The sequence below is a fragment of the Ranitomeya variabilis genome, chromosome 4 (assembly GCF_051348905.1).
Source record: "Ranitomeya variabilis isolate aRanVar5 chromosome 4, aRanVar5.hap1, whole genome shotgun sequence".
NCBI lineage: Eukaryota > Metazoa > Chordata > Amphibia > Anura > Dendrobatidae > Ranitomeya > Ranitomeya variabilis.
This window is the reverse complement of record NC_135235.1, coordinates 168,224,757-168,248,509: the sequence shown is the minus strand read 5'-3', so window position 1 is coordinate 168,248,509 and position 23,753 is coordinate 168,224,757. Positions and strand designations below refer to the sequence as shown.

At 45.4% G+C, this 23,753-nt stretch overlaps 1 protein-coding gene across 2 annotated transcripts in view; it reads right to left on the bottom strand.

Moving 5' to 3' along the window:
* LOC143770101 (uncharacterized) overlaps positions 1-22,237 on the bottom strand; it is a 72,084-nt gene extending 49,847 nt beyond the window's left edge. Inside the window, exon 1 of one of the 2 annotated variants that reach the window (XM_077259365.1) lies at positions 21,995-22,237. In XM_077259365.1, the coding sequence (XP_077115480.1) occupies positions 21,995-22,058 (64 nt within the window). In that variant the 5' untranslated portion in view covers positions 22,059-22,237. The remainder of the gene's footprint in view (positions 1-21,994) is intronic. The other variant, XM_077259364.1, reaches the window with a different exon arrangement.
* Between the last annotated feature and the right edge of the window lie 1,516 nt (positions 22,238-23,753).

The window sequence follows — 23,753 nt, the reverse complement described above, 5'->3', positions numbered from 1 at the left end:
TGCTAGGATTAGGTAGTTCTCCGGCTGGCGCTGGGCATCTAGGGATAAAAAACGTAGGCATGCTACCCGGCCACTTCTAGTTGTGCGGCAGGTTTAGTTCATGGTCAGTATAGTTTCCATCTTCCAAGAGCTAGTTCTCATATATGCTGGGCTATGTTCTCTCGCCATTGAGAATCATGACAGTTTGACCGGCCCAAAAAAGGGTTAAATTACTGGCTGAGAAAGGAGAGAAAAAAGAAGTCTGCTACAATTTTTTTTTTTTTTTTTTTTTCCTCTAGTTCTGAGTGTGCTCTTAATTGAATCACTTGCTAGTTTGCCTATGCTGCAGCCTTCCTCTCTTTCTCTCCTTCTAATCCTTGAATGGCTCTGTGTTCACCTGTTTCAAATGGATCTTCAGAGTGTAGCTACAGGTTTGAATAATCTCGCCACAAAGGTACAAAATTTGCAAGATTTTGTTGTTCATGCACCTATGTCTGAGCCTAGAATTCCTTTGCCTGAATTCTTCTCGGGGAATAGATCTCACTTTCAAAATTTTAAAAATAATTGCAAATTGTTTTTGTCCCTGAAGTCTCGCTCTGCCGGAGACCCTGCACAGCAGGTCAGGATTGTAATTTCCTTGCTCCGGGGCGACCCTCAGGACTGGGCTTTTGCATTGGCACCAGGGGATCCTGCGTTGCTCAATGTGGATGCGTTTTTTCTGGCCTTGGGGTTGCTTTATGAGGAACCTCATTTAGAGCTTCAGGCGGAAAAGGCCTTGATGTCCTTGTCTCAGGGGCAAGATGAAGCTGAAATATACTGCCAAAAATTCCGCAAATGGTCTGTGCTTACTCAGTGGAATGAGTGCGCCCTGGCGGCGATTTTCAGAGAAGGTCTCTCTGATGCCATTAAGGATGTTATGGTGGGGTTCCCTGTGCCTGCGAGTCTGAATGAGTCCATGACGATGGCTATTCAGATCGATAGGCGTCTGCGGGAGCGCAAACCTGTGCACCATTTGGCGGTGTCTACTGAGAAAACGCCAGAAAATATGCAATGTGATAGAATTCTGTCCAGAAGCGAGCGGCAGAATTTTAGACGAAAAAATGGGTTGTGCTTCTATTGTGGTGATTCAACTCATGTTATATCAGCATGCTTTAAGCGTACTAAGAAGCCTGACAAGTCTGTTTCAATTAGCACTTTACAGTCTAAGTTTATTCTATCTGTGACCCTGATTTGTTCTTTGTCATCTATTACCGCGGACGCCTATGTCGACTCTGGCGCTGCTTTGAGTCTTATGGATTGGTCCTTTGCCAAACGCTGTGGGTATGATTTGGAGCCATTGGAGGCTCCGATACCTCTGAAAGGGATTGACTCCACCCCATTGGCTAGTAATAAACCACAATACTGGACACAAGTGACTATGCGTGTTAATCCGGATCACCAGGAGGTTATTCGCTTTCTGGTGCTGTATAATCTACATGATGTTTTGGTGCTGGGATTGCCATGGCTGCAATCTCATAACCCAGTCCTCGACTGGAGAGCTATGTCTGTGTTAAGCTGGGGATGTAAAGGAACTCATGGGGACGTACCTTTGGTTTCCATTTCATCATCTATTCCCTCTCAGATTCCTGAATTCTTGTCTGACTTTCGTGACGTTTTTGAAGAACCCAAGGTTGGTTCCCTACCTCCGCACCGGGAGTGCGATTGTGCCATAGACTTGATCCGGGGTAGTAAATACCCTAAGGGTTGTTTATTTAATCTGTCTGTGCCTGAACACGCGGCTATGCGAGAATATATAAAGGAGTCCTTGGAAAAGGGACATATTCGTCCTTCGTCATCTCCCTTAGGAGCCGGTTTTTTCTTTGTGTCTAAGAAAGACGGCTCTTTGAGGCCGTGTATTGATTATCGACTTTTGAATAAAATCACGGTTAAATATCAATATCCGTTACCACTGCTTACTGATTTGTTTGCTCGTATAAAGGGGGCCAAGTGGTTCTCTAAGATTGATCTCCGTGGGGCGTATAATTTGGTGCAAATCAAGCAGGGGGATGAGTGGAAAACCGCATTTAATACGCCCGAGGGCCATTTTGAGTATTTGGTGATGCCTTTTGGTCTTTCAAATGCCCCTTCAGTCTTCCAGTCCTTTATGCATGACATTTTCCGCGATTATTTGGATAAATTTATGATTGTGTATCTGGATGATATTCTGATTTTTTCGGATGACTGGGACTCTCATGTCCAGCAGGTCAGGAGGGTTTTTCAGGTTTTGCGGTCTAATTCCTTGTGTGTGAAGGGTTCTAAGTGTGTTTTTGGGGTTCAAAAGATTTCCTTCTTGGGATACATTTTTTCCCCCTCTTCCATCGAGATGGATCCTGTCAAGGTTCAGGCTATTGGTGATTGGACGCAACCCTCTTCTCTTAAGAGTCTTCAGAAATTTTTGGGCTTTGCTAACTTTTATCGTCGATTTATGCTGGTTTTTCTGATGTTGTAAAACCATTGACTGATTTGACTAAGAAGGGTGCTGATGTTGCTGATTGGTCCCCTGATGCTGTGGAGGCCTTTCGGGAGCTCAAGCGCCGCTTTTCTTCCGCCCCAGTGTTGCGTCAGCCTGATGTTGCTCTTCCTTTTCAGGTTGAGGTCGACGCTTCTGAAATCGGAGCTGGGGCGGTGTTGTCGCAGAGAAGTTCCGACTGCTCCGTGATGAGACCTTGTGCCTTTTTTTTCCCGTAAATTTTCGCCCGCCGAGCGGAATTATGATATTGGGAATCGGGAGCTTTTGGCCATGAAGTGGGCTTTTGAGGAGTGGCGTCACTGGCTTGAGGGGGCCAGACATCAGGTGGTGGTATTGACTGACCACAAAAATTTAATTTACCTTGAGTCTGCCAGGCGCCTGAATCCTAGACAGGCGCGCTGGTCGTTGTTTTTCTCTCGGTTTAATTTTGTGGTGTCTTACCTACCGGGTTCTAAGAATGTTAAGGCGGATGCCCTTTCTAGGAGTTTTGAGTCTGACTCCCCTGGTAATTCTGAGCCCACAGGTATCCTTAAAGATGGAGTGATATTGTCTGCCGTTTCTCCAGACCTGTGGCGGGCCTTGCAGGAGTTTCAGGCGGATAGACCTGATCGTTGCCCACCTGGTAGACTGTTTGTTCCTGATGATTGGACCAGTAGAGTCATCTCTGAGGTTCATTCTTCTGCGTTGGCAGGTCATCCTGGAATCTTTGGTACCAGGGATTTGGTGGCAAGGTCCTTCTGGTGGCCTTCCCTGTCACGAGATGTGCGAGGCTTTGTGCAGTCTTGTGACGTTTGTGCTCGGGCCAAGCCTTGTTGTTCTCGGGCTAGTGGATTGTTGTTACCCTTGCCTATCCCGAAGAGGCCTTGGACGCACATCTCGATGGATTTTATTTCGGATCTGCCTGTTTCTCAGAAGATGTCTGTCATCTGGGTGGTGTGTGACCGTTTCTCTAAAATGGTCCATCTGGTTCCCTTGCCTAAGTTGCCTTCTTCTTCCGAGTTGGTTCCTCTGTTTTTTCAAAATGTTGTTCGTTTGCATGGTATTCCGGAGAATATCATTTCTGACAGAGGGACCCAATTCGTGTCTAGATTTTGGCGGGCATTCTGTGCTAGGATGGGCATAGATTTGTCTTTTTCGTCTGCTTTCCATCCTCAGACTAATGGCCAGACCGAGCGGACTAATCAGACCTTGGAGACATATTTGAGGTGTTTTGTGTCTGCGGATCAGGATGATTGGGTTGCTTTTTTGCCTTTGGCGGAGTTTGCCCTCAATAATCGGGCCAGCTCTGCCACCTTGGTGTCCCCGTTTTTCTGTAATTCGGGGTTTCATCCTCGATTTTCCTCCGGTCAAGTGGAATCTTCGGATTGTCCTGGAGTGGATGCTGTGGTGGAGAGGTTGCATCAGATTTGGGGGCAGGTGGTGGACAATTTGAAGTTGTCCCAGGAGAAGACTCAGCTTTTTGCCAACCGCCGTCGTCGTGTTGGTCCTCGGCTTTGTGTTGGGGACTTGGTGTGGTTGTCTTCTCGTTTTGTCCCTATGAGGGTTTCTTCTCCTAAGTTTAAGCCTCGGTTCATCGGCCCGTACAAGATATTGGAGATTCTTAACCCTGTGTCCTTCCGTTTGGACCTCCCTGCATCCTTTTCGATTCATAATGTTTTTCATCGGTCATTGTTGCGCAGGTATGAGGTACCGGCTGTGCCTTCCGTTGAGCCTCCTGCTCCGGTGTTGGTTGAGGGTGAGTTGGAGTACGTTGTGGAAAAGATCTTAGACTCTCGTGTTTCCAGACGGAAACTCCAGTATCTGGTCAAATGGAAGGGATACGGTCAGGAGGATAATTCTTGGGTCACTGCCTCTGATGTTCATGCCTCCGATCTTGTCCGTGCCTTTCATAGGGCTCATCCTGATCGCCCTGGTGGTTCTGGTGAGGGTTCGGTGCCCCCTCCTTGAGGGGGGGGTACTGTTGTGAAATTGGATTCTGGGCTCCCCCGGTGGCCACTTGTGGAATTGTACTTGTGTGCATCATCCCCTCTGTTCACCTGCTCCTATCAGGATGTGGGAGTCGCTATATAACCTTGCTCCTCTGTCAGTTTCATGCCGGTCAACAATGTAATCAGAAGCCTTCTGTGCATGTTCCTGCTACTAGACAACTCCTAGCTAAGTTGGACTTTTGTCCTTGTGTGTTTTTGCATTTTGTTCCTGTTCACAGCTGCTGTTTCGTTACTGTGTCTGGAAAGCTCTTGTGAGCGGAAATTGCCACTCTGGTGTTATGAGTTAATGCTAGAGTCTTAAAGTAATTTCTGGATGGTGTTTTGATAGGGTTTTCTGCTGACCATGAAAGTGCCCTTTCTGTCTTCATGCTATCTAGTAAGCGGACCTCGATTTTGCTAAACCTATTTTCATACTACGTTTGTCATTTCATCTAAAATCACCGCCAATATATGTGGGGGCCTCTGTCTGCCTTTTGGGAAAATTTCTCTAGAGGTGAGCCAGGACTGTCTTTTCCTCTGCTAGGATTAGGTAGTTCTCCGGCTGGCGCTGGGCATCTAGGGATAAAAAACGTAGGCATGCTACCCGGCCACTTCTAGTTGTGCGGCAGGTTTAGTTCATGGTCAGTATAGTTTCCATCTTCCAAGAGCTAGTTCTCATATATGCTGGGCTATGTTCTCTCGCCATTGAGAATCATGACACCCATCCCAGGGAGATTGCAGCCAGAGCCTCCATCTTACTCTGGACACCTTATTTCGCCTAGGCTGGTTGATCAACTACCAGAAGTCTTCCTTGATTCCAACCCAGCGGCTGGAGTTCCTAGGCATGGAATTCGATACCTTTCGGGCTCAGGTCTTCCTTCCCAAGGGGAAGTTTCTTTCTCTTCGTCGGGGTGTCAGAGCGCTAAAGGGTCCGAGTCCTCTGTCCCTTCGTCTAGCCATGAGAGTTCTGGGGAGAATGGTCGCTTCTATGGAAGCGGTCCCCTATGCTCAGTTCCACTCTCATCCCCTCCAGCTGGCTCTTCTGTCTGCCTGGGACAGGAACCCGCTTTCCCTGGACCGTCCGTTTCGCCTCTCCCCCAGGGCGAGACAGTCTCTCTCTTGGTGGACGCTGTCCACCTCCATTCTGCGCGGGAGGTCATTTTTACCCCCCCCCCACTGGCAGGTGATTACCACCGACGCCAGTCTCCAAGGTTGGGGAGCGGTCTTTCTCCACCTCACAGCCCAGGGCCGCTGGACTGCTCGAGAGGCGTGCCTCTCGATCAACCTCTTGGAAATCAGAGCCATCTTCCTAGCCCTCATCCGCTGGGAGTCCCTCCTTTCGGGAAAGCCGGTCCGCATTCAGTCGGTCAACGCCACGGCCGTGGCATACATAAATCACCAAGGGGGGACTCACAGCAGTCAAGTCATGGCGGAAGTAGCAAAAATTTTCCGCTGGGCGGAGGGTCATGTTCCCTCTCTGTCAGCCGTCCACATCCCAGGAGTGGACAATTGGGAGGCCGACTTTCTAAGTCGCCAGGGCATCGTGGCGGGCAAGTGGTCTCTTCTTCCAGCAATCTTCAGCCAGATTTGCCAGCGGTGGGGCGTTCCGGACGTCGACTTGATGGCCTCCCGGGCAAACCACAAAGTTCCCCAGTACGTCGCCAGGTCTCGGGACCCGATGGCCGTCGGATGCGACGCTCTCGTGATCTCTTGGGCCCAGTTCCGGATGCCCTATCTGTTCCCGCCTCTCCCTCTGATCCCAAGGGTCGTAAAGAAGATCAAGTCGGAAGGGGTCCCCGTACTCTTGGTAGCTCCAGATTGGCCTCGCAGAGCCTGGTACGCAGAGCTGATAAACATGTTATCGGATGTTCCGTGGAGACTTCCGGATCTTCCGGACCTTCTTTCACAGGGGCCTCTCTCCCACCCGAATTCTCGGTCGCTGAATATAACGGTATGGCCGTTGAGGCCGCGGTCCTGAAGAATGCGGGTTTTTCTCATAGCGTCATCCAGACTATGATAAGAGCGAGAAAACCGGCCTCATCGCGTGTCTACCACAGATGTTGGAAGGCATTTTTCCGGTGGTGTCAGGATAACAATCTGTTTCCTATGACCTTTTCCCTTCCTTCCCTTCTCAGCTTTCTTCAAACGGGCCTAGATTCGGGTCTTTCCCTTAGCACCTTGAAGGGTCAGATCTCCGCTCTATCAATTCTTTTTCAAAGAGACCTGGCTTCCCTGCCTCAGGTGAGGACCTTCATCCAGGGGGTCGCTCATATAGCTCCCCCTTACCGGTCTCCTGTTGAGCCTTGGGATCTCAACCTCGTCTTAGATGCCCTGCAGCGGCCGCCCTTTGAAACGCTTCAGGATGTTTCCTTCTCGCTTCTATCCTGGAAGGTAGCCTTTTTGATCGCCATCACCTCCATTAGAAGGGTTTCAGAGCTGGCGGCTTTATCCTGTCGTTCTCCCTTTCTGGTCCTGCATCAAGACAAGGTGGTTCTTCGTCCGGTTCCTTCCTTCTTACCGAAAGTTGTCTCATCTTTTCATATCAACGAGGACATTGTCCTCCTGTCCTTTTGCCCTTCCCCGGTTCATCCATTGGAGAAATCCCTTCACAAGCTGGATGTGGTCAGGGCTATCCGGATTTACATCGCCAGAACTGCCTCTTTTCGTCAGGCCGATCCTCTGTTCATCGTCTCGGATGGGCGTCGAAAGGGTCTTCCTGCCTCCAAGTCCACGATTGCTCGTTGGATCCGTTCAGCGGTTTTGGAGGCATACCGCGTCCAAGACAAACAGCCTCCTTCGGGGGTGAAGGCTCACTCTACCCGGGCAGTGGGAGCTTCCTGGGCAGTTCGTCACCAAGCTTCGGCCTCGCAGGTTTGCAAGGCCGCTACGTGGTCTTCCATGCACACCTTTGTCAAATTCTACGGGGTGCATACTCAGGCTTCCGCGGACGCGAGCCTGGGTAGGAGGATACTGCAGGCGGCAGTCTCTCACCGGCCAACCTGACTCCTCTTTTTCTGCAGAATACCCGCCCTAGGGACTGCTTTGGGACGTCCCATGGTTACCTGTGTCCCCCAATGAAGCGAGAAAGAAAGAGGGATTTTTGGTTCTTACCGTAAAATCTCTTTCTTGGAGCCTTCATTGGGGGACACAGCACCCTCCATTGAAGTTGTACCGTGTTGGCTAACGTGCCGTTGTTGTGGGTTGGTACATAGGTTGAGTTTTATATTACCTTTTCTACTACTGCTTTTGCACCAACTGAGTTGCCTGGTGCCTGTCGGAGGGTGTATACTGCCGGGGAGGAGTTACTTCTTTATTTGCATAGTGTCAGCCTCCTAGTGACAGCAGCATACACCCATGGTTACCTGTGTCCCCCAATGAAGGCTCCAAGAAAGAGATTTTACTGTAAGAACCAAAAATCCCTCTTTTGTTGCCATATTCCCGTACTGATAGTGGTTCTGGTGACGTGTTCATGTACTACTGATGGCTCTGGTGACATATTCATGTAGTGATGATGGTTTTGGTGGTGTATTTATCACCAGAACCATCATCTTTACATGAATACAAAACCAAAGTCATTGGTACTGTGTTAGTTTAACTCACGTGGCGATACTCTTGGCTGAGGAGTTTCTAAGTGGTACTGCTTCAGGTTACCGGGTCGCATAGTCCATGACCACTAAGATATATTGGTGTCCTTGTGCAGATTTAACTAGAGGACCCACTAGATCCATGGCAATCCTCTCAAATGGTACCTCAATCTCAGGTAACGGAACGAGGGGACTTTGGAAGTGAATAGAGTTAGCGGTTATCTGGCAGGTGGGACAGGACCTTCAATAATATAGGATCTCCTTGTAACACCCCAGCCAAGAGAACCTCTGCACTATTCTCTCCTGCATATTCTCTATCCCCAGATGTCCCCCCAAAACATGTGGATGAGCCATGTCTAACACCTTCCACCGGTAGGGACCTGGAACCAATAGCTGTACCACTATCTCCCCTCAGTGTGGTCACCAGATACAGTATCACGCCATTAACTGCAAAGTGTGGGAACCTGGTGTCAGCCCCGGCTTGTGAGCAACCCTATCTATCACAGACACATTTTCGAATGCCCCTTTCAGGGTAGGATCCTACAATTGAGCCAAATTTTCCCCAGAAACCTCCAGATCAGGAACCTTGGCCTTATTGGACTTTGTCTCTTTCTCGTCACCTGCCAGGACACACAAGGGGAACTGCTCCACCTCTGGTTGTGACGGGGATTTATCAGGGTTGAGTTGGTTTCTGTCTGAGTCACGTAGCACCTCTGCCTTTCCCAAGTCCCAAAACAGGCTGAAGTCCCGCTTGATTATCACTGGGTGTAGTAAGTCTCTCATAACCCTGACCTCATGGGACTCAGTTCCACAGTTTGTTTTTGTAGACACTCTGGAAATGGGGTAGTCCTGGCATTGCCGTGGATATAGCGGATGCCCATGTGTTTCCCTGGGAGATTCACCACCCCCTGCTTCCATAGAGACCTCTCGACCACCTGGTAATTTTCTACTTGGCTGACCAAGTCATCTGCACTCCTGTGAGCCCGCATGGGCAACTCATGTCTGTACCACTCTCGGAAGGGAGTAGATAAATTTGTCCATTACAAGCAACTCCACCATTTGGGCTCTGGTGGAGGACCCCGGCTGCAACCATTTCTACATGACATGCAACAAGTCTAACATTTGGAATTGAAGAGGTTTATAACCGCAATACACCCAGTGATGAACTCTTCACACTCGGACAGACATAGCCACCCCTGAGCGTGCCAATATCTCAGTTTTTAGTTTGGCATATTGCTGGGAAACTTATAAGGCCAGGTCATCATAAGCCTTCTGGGGCTTGCCAGTTAGATAGGGGGACAGCAACTCCTCCTATTGGTCTGTTTGCAGTCTCTCCAGCTCTGCTACCTGCTCAAAAACAGTCAGAATAGCCTCTACATCATCACACGGGGTCATTTTCTGCACCGCTCATCTTCCTGCCTTCCTGACTTGCGTGTCGTCACCTGGACTTGTGGAATGGGTTTCCGGTTTCTCACTAACCACCTCAGCAAGCAACTCAATATTCTGCTGTTGTTGTCTAAACTGGTCCTGTTGATATTGCTGAAGTTGTTGGAGCTGCTGCTGTTGCATCTGCTGTATAAACAACTTACTGGTCTCCTGATGTGCCAGCTGTTACTGCTACTGCATGTTCACTAAATGCTTGAGCAAGTCCTCCATTTTGCCTGATGTCGTCAGGTGGCTTGTGGCCTCCTTTATCCAGGACATGCGGTTTGACCATGGCTGCTACTGGTGTTCCTGAAAAATTGTCTGCATTCTCCACCACTTGTGGTGGTTCAACTCACGTGACGGTATATGGAGGTAGAAAACAGGAATAAGTCTCTTTAAATCTTCGGTTGGTTTATTATTATGCAGCATAAACCAACAAGGAATGAAAGTAAACACAACCCTTCAGGCTAAAAACAGGAAAACAGCAAAAAAAACAACTCTGCAACAGAGTTCATATGTATGAGGGTAGCAACACAGGATCAGTCTTTCTTAAAGACACAAAACCACTGGGGAATCCTCTCTCCAGTCTTGCTGACCAAAGATTGTCTCCGAAGCCTAACAATTTAAGCCAAAGACCATGGGACTCCTTCTCCAATGTGACTGAACACCTGACTGACATCACACAGGTCCTGTAAGTACACATCAATGTTGTTCTGCAGGTGAAAATAAGGTGGACACCCTCCCTCCCACTCTATGGATGTCCACATAAGAGCCAGCCTATTATGGAACTTAGCTTCAACCTCACAGCACGTAGCGTGCTGGAGGAAAATACTCTGGGATTTACAGTACATCACTGATGCCATTAAGCATAGTGACACATATCTCCCCTCCAGTACTCTACCAGTGACTTTAACATAGTACTTAAAAAGAACACCAGAATCATCAATGGTACATAAATATGGCACCATAACCAGCATTATCCTATAAATACATTGCTAAAACCACCATCATTATTTGAATACAACACCATAACAACTATCATACAATAAACATGGAGTAAAAAGGCCATGGTATATTTCAAAAATGTATATATTTATTACACATACTACGGCATATACATGTAAGGCGCAAAGGCACTAGCACTTTATATTTGATATACTGTATGCTATTTTCTGCTGCTCTTCCTGGCCCTTTTCTATATGTGATATCCATGTAATCTACTCATTCCTTGCTTCAATAATGACTTTGCATTGATGTATTTTTTTATTTCAATATATGCCTTTTGTATGTTTAATAAAAATATATAAGTTTTTTGAAATGTACCATGGACTTTTTAAGCCATGTTTATTGTATTTATCTTAGTAAAGGAGTGTTCTTTTGACACAATATAGGATCTTGTAAAGCAAGGCATAGGACCTTAATATGTTGTTTATCTCTAATATGCTTTCTGCTTTGATTATATCGTGTCATACCTTAGCAACTTTCAGTAGATAAATGCATCACCAGAACTATCATCAGTACATGAATAAATCACTAGAACCAGCATCAGTGCGTTAATGTGTCATCAGAATTTAAATCGGTACATGATTTCATCACAAGAACCACTTTCAGTAAATAAATACAACACTTGTCATCATCAGTACATGTTGTGACATAGACACTGGCAGAGTGATAGAAGGGAGATATGTGTCACTGCACTTAAACTGCGCATCAGTGATATGAAACCAGAGCATTTGTTTTCCAGCACCCTATGTGTTGAGAGGGTCAAGTTGCATAAAAGGGCTGGTTTTATGTGGACCCTCATAGAGCAGGTGGGAGAGGGTCCACTTTATCTCCCAGGCAGACCTGCCAGGACCTGCGTGAGGTCATGATCATGTGATCAGTCACATGATGGGAATCACAGGCCTAGGTTTAAAACTGAGTTCTACAGGCAGTCGGTGTACAGATAGCCAGGAGAAAGGAGTCTCCAGAGGCTTTGTGGCTTGTTGGGCACAGACTGAACCTGTACTGCACCAGAGCAGGGTGCCGCCCGCAACATACAGATGGTATTGCTGCACTGTTGTTTTTTTACTTTTTTGCTTTTTTGTACCAGTTTTAGCCAAAAAGGCTGAGTTTTGTTTCCATGAGCTGGTTTATGCTGCCTGATAGTAAACCAACAAGGACTTAAAGAGACAGTGTACCCAGTTTTTCCTACCTCTCTGTACCGCCACAAGTGGTGTTTCGAGTGCGGGCATCGTTCCAGGAATTCCAGTAGCAGTCCTGGTCAAAACTGCATGTCCTGGGTAAAGGAGGCCACCAGCCAGCAGACAGCATCAGGCAAAATGGAGGACCTCTAAATCATCTGGTGAGCACGCAGCAGCTATAGCTAGCCCATCAGGAGATTAATAAGTTGCTCATCCAGCAACTGTAGCAGCAGCATCAGGACCAATTCAGACAGCAGCAGCAGATCGAGTTGCTTGCCAAGGCCGTTCGGGGAAGGCCAGAAACCCAGCCCAGAAGTCCAGGGACAACACGCACGTCCGGAAGGCAAGAAGGCAAGCAATGCAGAAAATGACCCCATGTGATTATGTGGAGGCATTTCTGACTGTTTTTGAGCTGGTGGCAGATCAAGAGAGAGACTGCTGCCAGACCAGGTGGAGGAGGTGCTGGCCACCTATCTAACCGGTGAGCCAAAGAAGGCTTATTATGACCTGGCCTTGCATGATACCCAGGAATATAGGAAATTGAAAACTTATATACTCGCTTGCTCAGGGGTGACGATGTCTGTCCGGGCCCAAAGGTTTCATCATTGGGCATATTGCGGTGATAAGCCCCCTCGTTCCTAGATGTTTGACTTACCCCACCTGGTGCAGAAATGGTTACAGCCAGAGTCCTCAACCCCAGCTCAGATGGTGGAGCAGGTTTTAATGGACAAGTTTATCCATTCCCTTCCTGATCAGGTCTACACTTCCCCACCAACTGATTCCAGGGAAGTGCGTGGGCGTTTGCTGTATCCAGAGTGATGCCAAGGACTACCTCGTTGCCAGTGTCTGTATAAAAACTAACTGTGGCACTGAGTCCCATGAGGTCAGGGTTGTGAAAGACTTGCTACATCCCATGAAAATCGGCCTGTTTTGTGACTTGTTGGGGAAGTCTGTGATGGTAAATGTTTCAGACAGATGCCAGCCCAACCCTGCTCAATCCCCGTCACAGCCCGAGGTGGAGGAGTTCCCTTTTGTGTCATGGCGGGTGACGAGGATGAGGCGGAGGTCAGTGATGCTGAAGTTCCTGATCTGGGGGTTTCTGGGGAAAATTTTCGTTTGGCTCAGATGCGGGATGTTACCTTAAAGAATGCTTTTGAAAATGTATCTGTAATTGATGGGGTTGCTCAAGAGCTGACACCAGGTTCCCACATTTTGACGTGAATAGCGAGGTACTATATTGGGTAGCCACACTGAGGGGAGGAGAATTAGTGGAGCAGCTTTTGGTTCCAAGTCCCTACCGGCGGAGGGTGTTAGACATGGCCCACTCACAAATTTTGGGGGGACATCTGGGGGTTGAGAAAACACAAGAGCGAATAATGTAGAAGTTTTATTGGCCAGGTTGTTACCGGGAGATTCTAAACTATTGCAGATCCTGCCCATCCTGCCAGATAACCGCTACCTCTACCCATTTCCAAAGTTCCCTAGATCCGCTGCCAGTGATAAAGGTCCCATTTGAGGATTGCCATGGATCTAGTGAGGCCTCTAGTTAAGTCTGCACAAAGGCACCAGTACATCTTAGTGGTCATGGACTATGTGACCCGGTACCCGAAAGCCGTGCCCCTCAGAAATGCCTTGGTCAAAAGTATAACCAGGGAACTTGTTCATATTTTTGCATGGATGGGTTCACCGAAGGAGATTTTGATGGACCAAGGGACCTTGTTCATGAGCAAGGTGATGAGGGAATTGTATAAGGTCCTTCAGATTGCCAGCTGTGAACCTCAGTATACCATCCACAGACAGACGGCCTAGTAAAGTGCTTCAATAAGACCTTGAAGGCCATGCTCAAGAAGGTTGTAGACAAGGATGGCCGAGATTGGGACTATTTGCTACCGTTCCTGCTATTCTCAATCAGAGAAGCACCAAAAGCCTCTACTAGTGTCTCAACCGTTCGAGCTCCTGTATGGTCGACATCTGAGAGGGCTCCTCGACATTGCCAAGGAAACCTGGGAAGCTGAGGTCAAGCCATACCAGAGTGTCATACAGCATGTCTCCCAGTTGCAGGAGAGGATGGCAAAGGTGATGCCAATCGTGAAGGAACATCTTCTGCAGGCAAAGGAAGCCCAGGCAAGGGTGTACAACCGGTCAGCGAGAGTGAGGAAATTCCAGCCAGGCGATCCTGTGCTAGTGCTTATCCCCATGGTAGAGAGCAAGGTCCTAGCCAAGTGGCAAGGCCCATATGAGGTTGTGGAGAATCTGAGTGAAGTAAAATACAAGGTACACCAGCCAGGCTGAAGGAAGCCGCACCAAGTATACCACGAGAACTTGCTCAAGCCATGGCAAGAACGGGAATCGCTGGACACCCCTTGCCTAAGAGGTGAACTTGCTCAAGCCATGGCAAGAACAGGAATCGCTGGACAGCCCTTGCCTAAGAGTCAGTCACCTAGCCACATTGGATGATGTCACATTTGCAGACACTCTCACACTGGCCAGAGACAACAGTGTCGGGAACTGTTGCAGCAGAACCGTGACCTGTTCTCCGAGTTGCCTGGGCATAAGCAGGTGACAGAACATGATCTGTTGGCAAAGACTCATGTAAGGGTGAACCTAAGACCATATAGAATTCCCGAAGCACGTCGAGAGGTAATAGCCAATGAGGTGAAGAGGATGTTGGATCTTGGGGTTATCGATTAGATGAAAAGCGGATGGTCGAGTCTCATAGTCCTCATGCGGAAGCTTGACAGAGAGTGACGGTTCTGAAACGATTACCGCAAACTGAAAAAGGTCTCTAAATCGGATGTGTATCCGATGGCCTGAGTGGACGAACTCATCGAGAGACTGGGGACCGCAAGGCACATTACCACTAGTGATGAGCTAGTGTACTTGTTGCTTGGGTTTTCCCAAGCACGCTCGGGTGACCTCCGAGTATTTATGACTGCTCGGAGATTTAATTTTCATCCCGGCAGCTGAATGATTTACACCTACTTGCCTGCTTGATTACATGTGGGGATTCCCTAGCAACCAGGTAACCCCCACATGTACTTAGGCAGGCTAGTAGCTGTAAATCATTCAGCTCCCGCGATGAAAACTAAATCTCCAAGCAGTCATAAATACTCGGAGGTCTCCCCAGCATGCTCGGGAAAACCCGAGCAAAGAGTACACTCGCTCATCAATAATTACGACCCTTGACCTGACGAAGGGCTATGGGAAGATCCCCATGGCCTAGAGTGCTAAGGAGAAAATGGCTTTCTTGATGCCTGATGGTTGTTTCCAATACACCAGTATGCCTTTTGGTCTACAAGGGGCCCCAGCAACCTTTCAGAGGACTATGGATCAAGTGGTGGCTCTGCATAAGAAGTATGCCACCGCCTATCTGGATGACATTGTGGTCTTCAGCTCAGACTTTGGTAGTCATCTTCCAAAAGTCCAGGCTGTTCTTGATGCGTTAAGGAATGCGGGGTTCACCATTAATCCAAAGAAATGTGACGTGGGAAAGGAAGAGGCCAAATACCTAGGCTATGTCATCAGGAGGGGAGAGATCAATCCCCAAATAAACAAGATTGAGGCGATCCAGAAATGACCACAACCACTATCTAAGAAGCAAGTGAGAGCATTTCTTGGAATTGTGGGTTACTACCGGCGTTTTTTCCCAGTGTTCGCCATGATTGTCACGCCATTGGCGGACCTCCTTCAATGCACAAAGTCGACGCTAGTTAAGTGATCTGAAGAGATGGAGATGACGTTCTAGGAGCTGAAGCAGGCTGTGTGTAAGCATCCATTTCTGGTCGTGCCAGACTTCATGAAGGAGTTCATTGTCCAGACAGATGCGTCAGAAGTCAGCTTGGGAGCCGTGCTGTTTCAGGAGGTGAATGGGGAAGAGCATCCCATCATGTATCTGAGCAGTAAGCTCTCTTCATGTGTGTGAGAAAAACTATGCCATTGTTGAAAAGGAGTGCTTGGCCATAAAATGGGCCGTGGATACCCTGAGATACTACCTGCTAGGCCATAGGTTTAAGCTGGTGTCTGACCATGCCCCTCTGAGGTGGTTGAGGGAAAAGAAGGGAAAGAATGCTCGAGTGATGAAATGGTTCTTGGGCCTCCAAGAGTTCACCTTTCACGTAGAACATAGGCCAGGAAAGTTGTATGGGAATGCAGATGCCCTGCCCAGACTCCCTTGCCTAGTGAGTAAAGGTGCCAAAACCCCCAGCTTTGGGCAGAGGTGGGGAATATGTGACAGAGTCACTGGCAGAGTGGTAGAAGGGAGATATGTGTTGGATGTAATTAAAATCACAGCATGGTGAAGGGCGGGGCATTCAAGTCAGAAAAAATAGTACGTAGTAAATATAAGAAAACTGACTGAACAACAATATAGTCTGAACTGGTGCATAACCAGAAAAGTCATATAGCAAATAGATCAATGGCTGCACTCAAAATTTACTGCGCTAAGGCAAGGAAATGTGCAATATATGAAATGTGAATAGCATAATGGCTTGTGAAATTTATGAAAAAACACATGATTTTAATTAAATCCAAACACAGTTGGTTCTGAGCTTCCTATAAAAGCAGGCTTTATCATGTTATTAGCCATAGGTAAGTGTTCACACTAGGCAGTCAGCTCAGGTACCCGTCCGTTTTGAGATTACCTTGATGTTTGGTGGATGGGCTCACAACTTTTGGCCAAATCTTGTGCTAAGAATCTCATGTGTTTTTTCATAAATTTCACAAGCCATTATGCTATTCACATTTCATGTATTGCACATTTCCTTGCCTTAGCACAGTAAATTTTGAGTGCAGCCATTGATCTATTTGCTATATATATATATATATATATATATATATATACACCCTGTTGAAAAAGCCACGCGAAACGCGCGTCCGGGGGTACCAAGCGAGGAGGGGATACCAGCCCTGACCACTAATGGGTAAGCAGCAAATATACATAAGTATGTGATTGTGTATACAGGGTGATCTTGAAATATGTGTATTAGATACAATGATGGTACATGGTCACACATTATACTCTAGTTTTGGACTGATGCTGCTACCCGAAGGGTATATTTGAGTATTCCCCCTCTAACTTGGTTATTGCCACGTTTCTCCTTTTTGTGTCTCCTGCTATATGGCTGTGTTGACAACACAACCATTTTGTATTCTATGCATTTACGCATGTATGTGATTGTTATAAATTAATAAACATTTTGAATATTTTTATCCAATTATGTTTAAGTGGACGTTTTTTCTCCGTATTTTTGTGGTTATAGCATTTTGGAGTAGTCCTGGAGGGGCACCTGTGGGGTGCCTAGAGAGAGCTGGTACTATCCGCTCATCTGTACGAAGTATATTAGTGCTTCATGATTGTAGTATTAAATATAGATTGTTGTTCAGTCAGTTTTTCTTATATTTACCATGTACTATTTTTTCTGACTTGAACGCCCCGCCCTTCACCATGCTGTGATTTTAATTACATCCAAACACAGTTGGTTCTGAGCTTCCTTTAAAAGCAGGCTTTATCATGTTATTAGCCATAGGTAAGTGTTCACACTAGGCAGTCAGCTCAGGTACCCATCCGTTTTGAGATTACCTTGACGTTTGGTGGATGGGCTCACAACGTTTGGCCAAATCTTGTGCTAAGAATCTCATGTGTTTTTTCATAAATTTCACAAGCCATTATGCTATTCACATTTCATGTATTGCACATTTCCTTGCCTTAGCACAGTAAATTTTGAGTGCAGCCATTGATCTATTTGCTATACTTCACCAGAATCGACATCAGTACATGACTACATCACCAATCTTAGTACAGCCATCAATTGTAATATGAAGTCAGAACCATGTACATTTGTATCTCATGAACCTACAACGCCAGGTATGCATTTACAATGGTAAAGAAATGTTGAGCGTTGTTATCAGATTCACTCTTCAACAGTCTTCTGCAGCACTTCCCCAGACAGTGCCCTTAAAAATTAGAGTGTTATTAAAATGCCCTCCGTATAAAAATGTCTGTCTATATTGTGACCAAAATAATCATCCTATGGTATATCGTCTCCACACTGTCTGCTCTTATGAGAGACGCCTGCCACATGCCGCCTTAAAGGGGTCATCTGGTCCCAATTAATAAGCTTGCAGTTACTCTGTGTGACTGCAAACTAATGAATCCTCCCAGTGCATGCACTGTGCACAGCGATGATTTGTTTCTGAGCCAGCGCCAGAGGGTATGTGTGCATTATACATGCATACTGCCTGCCACAGCCCGTCCAGTGGGTGCAGCCTTGCTCCATACATTTGTAAGCAGTGAGGCTGTGCCCTCTAGTCAGCCATGGTCACTGGATGGCTGCATCACTGGTCCGGGCATGGCCTCATTCTATTCAATTGTATGGAGTGAGCCCACGCCCACTAGTTGGATTCTAACCGGGAGTATGTTTATCTTATACATACTGTCCAGTCCTGGCTCATAAAAATGGTGAATCCTCGCAGTACATGGTGCGTGCACAAGGGGCATTCATAAGTCTGCAGTCACACAGAGTGGACCAGACAGCCCCTTTAATGAGCTATAACAACCTCACTGACTGCCATTATCAACTATAACCACCACACCAGCAACCTTATGAACCACGACCTATACCATGCTGTCCTCCCTCCACTGTTTCCCCTTACGCTCTCAATATCTCCACACCATCCCCTTGCTATGTTAACTTCTCCCCATACTGTGCCCCATTTCTCGCTACCCTCTCTCCATATCTATTCTGTGCCCCCTTTCCACACTATGCCCTCACAGTGCCCAACAAGTTGTCCTTTACAAACTGTACCCCCCTCCTTACACTGTCCCCCTAGAGAGTATGATGGTTACCAGAGCTGCACATATATTGTATGATATCTACAATAACTTGCAATATACAGTATGATGTCACCACATGCCCCAATATAAAGTATGATATCCACCACAGCCCATATACAATATGATCAACAAAGTCCCCTATACATTTTAATGTCCCAAACAGCCCCCTATAAATTATGGTCCAGAAAAAATAAGTGGTATAAATCCAGCAACTATGGGCAGCAGAAGAGAAGTAAAACTTTCAGTTTATTTTATACATATTAAAATACAGTGCAGCATATTGCAGCCACAGGGCTACACTGGAGGAGCAACCATCCTACTCCACATTTCAGCTATAGGAAGCCTTAATCGTGGATAGCATTAAAATAAAAAAGCAGAGTTTTATTTCCTTTTTCCTGCTGTGGGGGCTGGTTCATTGGTAATGCCATTAATTGTTAAGTGAAAAACTCCCCTATTTTGCATATTAAAAGTGCACTCATCAGGAAAGGAAAAAAACCCTGAATATAACAAAACAGAAGCAAAGATAAACAGAAAAAAAATCACCTTTAATTGACAAAAATAAAGCCAAAAATGCCATTCTAAATATGCAAAATCAGCACAGAATAATGAATGCTCAGTAGATTTGCACAAAACACTGAATGCATAGTAAATCATGAATATTGCAAAATAAGATCCTGTCTAACATTCAATCCATTAGGTGACCTGGTATCAAGTTTAAAAATCCAAAACGATTCACGGTTCAGAACTTTCCTTTTAATATCACCATTTCTAATAGGTTTAAAAACGTTTTCAATACCCATAAACTTAAAGTTAGAGGTATCTCTGTTATGAAAAGATCTAAAATGCCGTGATACTGCTGATACATTGACTGCATTCACATTAGTCGTATCTGACAAATGCCTTCGGATACGTTTTTTTAAAGGTGCTGTGGTACAACCCACATACTGCAGTTTGTATGCAGTGCACTCTATCAAATATATTACTTTGGAGGTATTACAATTGATACAATTTTTTATAGTAAAAACCTCTCCTGTGCTGTTCGACTTAAAAGTTTTACTTTCTAGTTGCATGACTGCACGCAGTGCAATGGGCATGACCACAACCATAAAAACCTATGCAAGACAACCAAATGTGCTTTTTGTATGTATCATCACTCAGTAATAAACTGGATGAAAGTAAACTGGCCAAAGTTTTTTTTTTTTTTTTTCTGTTTATCTTTGCTTCTGTTTTGTTATATTCAGGGTTTTTTTCCTTTCCTGATGAGTGCACTTTTAATATGCAAAATAGGGGAGTTTTTCACTTAACAATGGCATGGCCAATGAACCAGCCCCCACAACAGGAAAAAGGAAATAAAACTCTGCTTTTTTATTTTAATGCTCTCCACAATTAAGGCTCCCTATAGCTGAAATGTGGAGTAGGATGGTTGCTCCTCCAGTGTAGCCCTGTGGCTGCAATATGCTGCATTGTATTTTAATATGTATAAAATAAACTGAACGTTTTACTTATCTTCTGCTGCCCATAGTCGTTGGATTTATACCACTTATTTTTTCTGGATCATTGACTTCTCACTTGGAATTCAGAGTTCAGAGATAACAGATAAGGGTGAGCTAAAAATCTTGTATTTAGGCTGCCGTCACACTATCAGTATTTGGTCAGTATTTTACACCAGTATTTGTAAGCCAAAACCAGGAGTGGGTGATACATGCAGAAGTGGTGCATATGTTTCTGTTATACTTTTCCTCTAATTGTTTCACTCCTGGTTTTGGCTTACAAATACTGATGTAAAATACTGACCAAATACTGCTAGTGTGACGGCAGCCTTACTGTTTTCATTTAAATTATGGACACCACAGCCCCTAATGCAGCATAGTCACCACAGAGCTCAGCATTTTCCTTTCAGACCATTATACGAGTGGTCACCACAGCCCCTTTACAGTATGATGTCTCCACAGCCCCCAGTATAATGTCACCCCATAGTCCTCTAAACCAGAGGTGTCAAACTGCATTCCTCGAGGGCCGCCAACAGGTCATGTTTTCAGGATTTCCTTGTATTGCACAGGTGATAATTTAATCACCTGCACAGAATGATTGCAGCACCTTGTGGAATGCTAAGGAAATCCTGAAAACATGACCTGTTGGCGGCCCTCGAGGAATGCAGTTTGACACCTCTGCTCTAAACAGTATGATGCCCCCACATATCCTACATAGTATAATGTCCCCACAGTGCATTAACTGTATAATATCTCCACAGTCTCCCATATAATATGATGTCCTGCATAGCCCTTCTTGTGATAGCCCCCTACAGCCAGCCCCTCTTATGTCCTCATAGCCAGCCCCTCTTGAAATGTCCCCCATTCTTTGGCAAAATTAGATAAAAAAAATGTAAAAGCTTATGCTCAATCAATCAATGCTTCCCTTCCAGCTTTGTCTCTGTCTCTTCACCGATCTGGAACAGCAGTGGACGCTGGATGGCTCAATGATATCACTGCGTTGCGCTCTCTGTCTGACTTCCCCTGCGTGTGCCATCACCAAACGTGTGCAGGCTGGAAGTGGCCTGTGTGCTAATAGGGTTGCCAACATATAGCTCCTCTGTTCCTGTGCCAGGCAGCCCTCATATCAATTGTATTGGCATCTTATAGACATACTGTAAATATAATTGAGTGCAGAGAACGAGTGACAGCCAGGATGCAGGCAGAGTGAAGAGTAAATGGTATCAATGACTAATATTGCTCACCCCTGTGCCTGCACTCCAGCCGTCAGTGTGCTGAGTGCCTGCGGCCAGAGTAAACTGTCGGGTGGCTGCAGGCATTCAGCAATATCACTTTTTTTGTTCCCAAAGTGCCCCCTTGGGGAGACAGGAGATGGCGCCCTAAGCAGGTGCGCTCTCTGCCTACTCCTTGTCCTAACCCTGCAGTGGTAATTTCAGTGAGATCCCCAGAAGCAGTATCATATGTTTGTCAAGAGGAGGCTGGAAATAGAGAGATCAGCTAGGGATGTAATTAGGTGTTAAAATACAACACAATGGCACAAACAAAAAACCATTGTATGCTGGGCATTTCACATTTTACTGTTGGACTTTCAGGAAGCATCTGTAATACAAATTTCAGGAAAGATCAGAAGACAAAGTATAAAAACTACTTCTTGTGTAGAATCATTTTATAGAAGACAATATCTGATAGATCATTAGGGATAGCATTTGATACAATTGAATGACTTCTTAGAGAGAAAGATGTCCATATACTGCTATTACACAGACCCTCTGCTGTCCGTGTACCACTATGTATTACTATTTACCATTACTTTTTAAACTTCCCTGAACTTGCCTTCACATTTTGTAAACTGTGAGATGGCTGCTACAGAACAGAGTCCACATGTGAACATTGCACAACCTGGCTGAACATAAACATACCGTGTCTGTATACAGAATATTTTTGCGTTATTTATATCTCACCATAAAAGTTTTACTGATTAGCTATTTATATGTACATATATATTGCAAGCAGTTTAACACTTACCTAAGCCATGAATAGACACTTTGAAATATATAACAGCAAAACAGAAAATTACAGAGTTCTGCATGCCTCCGCTCTACAGAAAGTCCCACCAGGATATGTACCATGTATAAGAATGTGATATTTGCTTGTTATATTTGTGTTGATTTCTCAATTGCTGAAACAGCAAGATGGTAAAGGATTCCTGCCAATGACTAAAATTGCTGATAAAGAGGTACAAACTCATAGGTTACATACAAAACAACTAGATTAAAAGGAAATGTATCAGCTAATATATTTCTATTTATTAAAAAGGGTATTTCCAATCAGTAGAACACCAGCCAATACTGATATTGTAGGGGATGCAATGCTGTTGTAGTGCTACTTCCCCTTTTTAAACTTCTCTTTAACAGCAGCATCTAAGCAGTTACCCTTTAGGCTATGTTCACACTTTTAGGATTTGCAGTACAGATATAATACAGTGCAAGTAAATACAGTTTTGAAAACCCAATCCACATGTATTAAAAAAGTCATGCTGCAAATTATTAAACCTTTTAAAGACTAGACCACTTTAGGACTTTACGATAAAGTAATTTTGTTTTGTTTCTTCAATGTTGCATTCCATATTGTTTTTTAAATAAAGTACTGTCTTTATTCATTGGGTTAGTAATATTATGGCCATACCAAATCTAAAGAATTGTATTCAGGTTTTATGACTTGAACAATAATTACATTTGTTTACAAAAAAATGGGGGGCTACATATTCAGAGAGATGTACATTTTACATTTTTACATCAGTGCAGCTATATGTTGGCTTTACAGATGAGGGAACTCAAACTTGAAAGTTCAGTGTTCGTACTGGACAGTTAATGTTCAGTGAAAAATGCCGAACATTGACTTCTGGAAGTCCATTGCAATGTTCGGAGTTCCGGGGAAGTTGGAGAGAGAGGGAGAGAGATTCAACAGCTCAAAAGTTTAGGTCCCCATAGTTTTCAATGTGGTTCATGTACAAGTTTGCGTCCATTTATGGTACATAACCCGAACTTTGGAATAAAGTTTGGGTTGTGTACAAGAACCCAGATTTCCATTGGTCCGCTCATCCCTGGTAGGCTTATGCTGTTCCCCAGATTACTTTCAATGGTGAAGATGTCCGGGCCACATACCTTGCCTTAGCTCTTGAATCAGCCCTCAGTCTGTACATTTTCCCCACCCAGGGAAAAGGGGAGTAGTAGTATATCATAGCACACCAACCAGACTAACAAGGTAATATGAAAAGGGATAAAGGAAAATACCAATCAAACAATTAAACACACATAAACAGCAGAGGTAAACACCAGGGAGTGGAGAATGGGGTTAAACCAAAGGAGGAAAAGAAAACGAATTATCAAACACTCAAAACCTAGCAACAGTCACAGATAAACCCACCAAATGCCTTCTCCTACAACAACCACCAACAACCTCCAGCCATGCAGCACAAGCTTTCTGACAATAGTGCTAGCCAGGGCCCAGATTGTTTAGGAGATGGGAGTGGCTAACAGTACACAGCTGAGAGCCTTAACACAGGAAAGCTTCTAGGAGATTTCAACTGAGCAGATTAACCCATGCACTGCTAAAATTTACACCGTTTAACCCCTCCATTGCTCAATTTATTCCCAGAGTCATAGCTCTTTTTTATTTTTTGGTCAAAATGGCCATGTGAGGACATATTTTTTTGTGGGACAAGTTGCACTTTTGAACACAATTGCTTTTATCCCCTTAACCCCCAAGGGTGGTTTGCATGTTA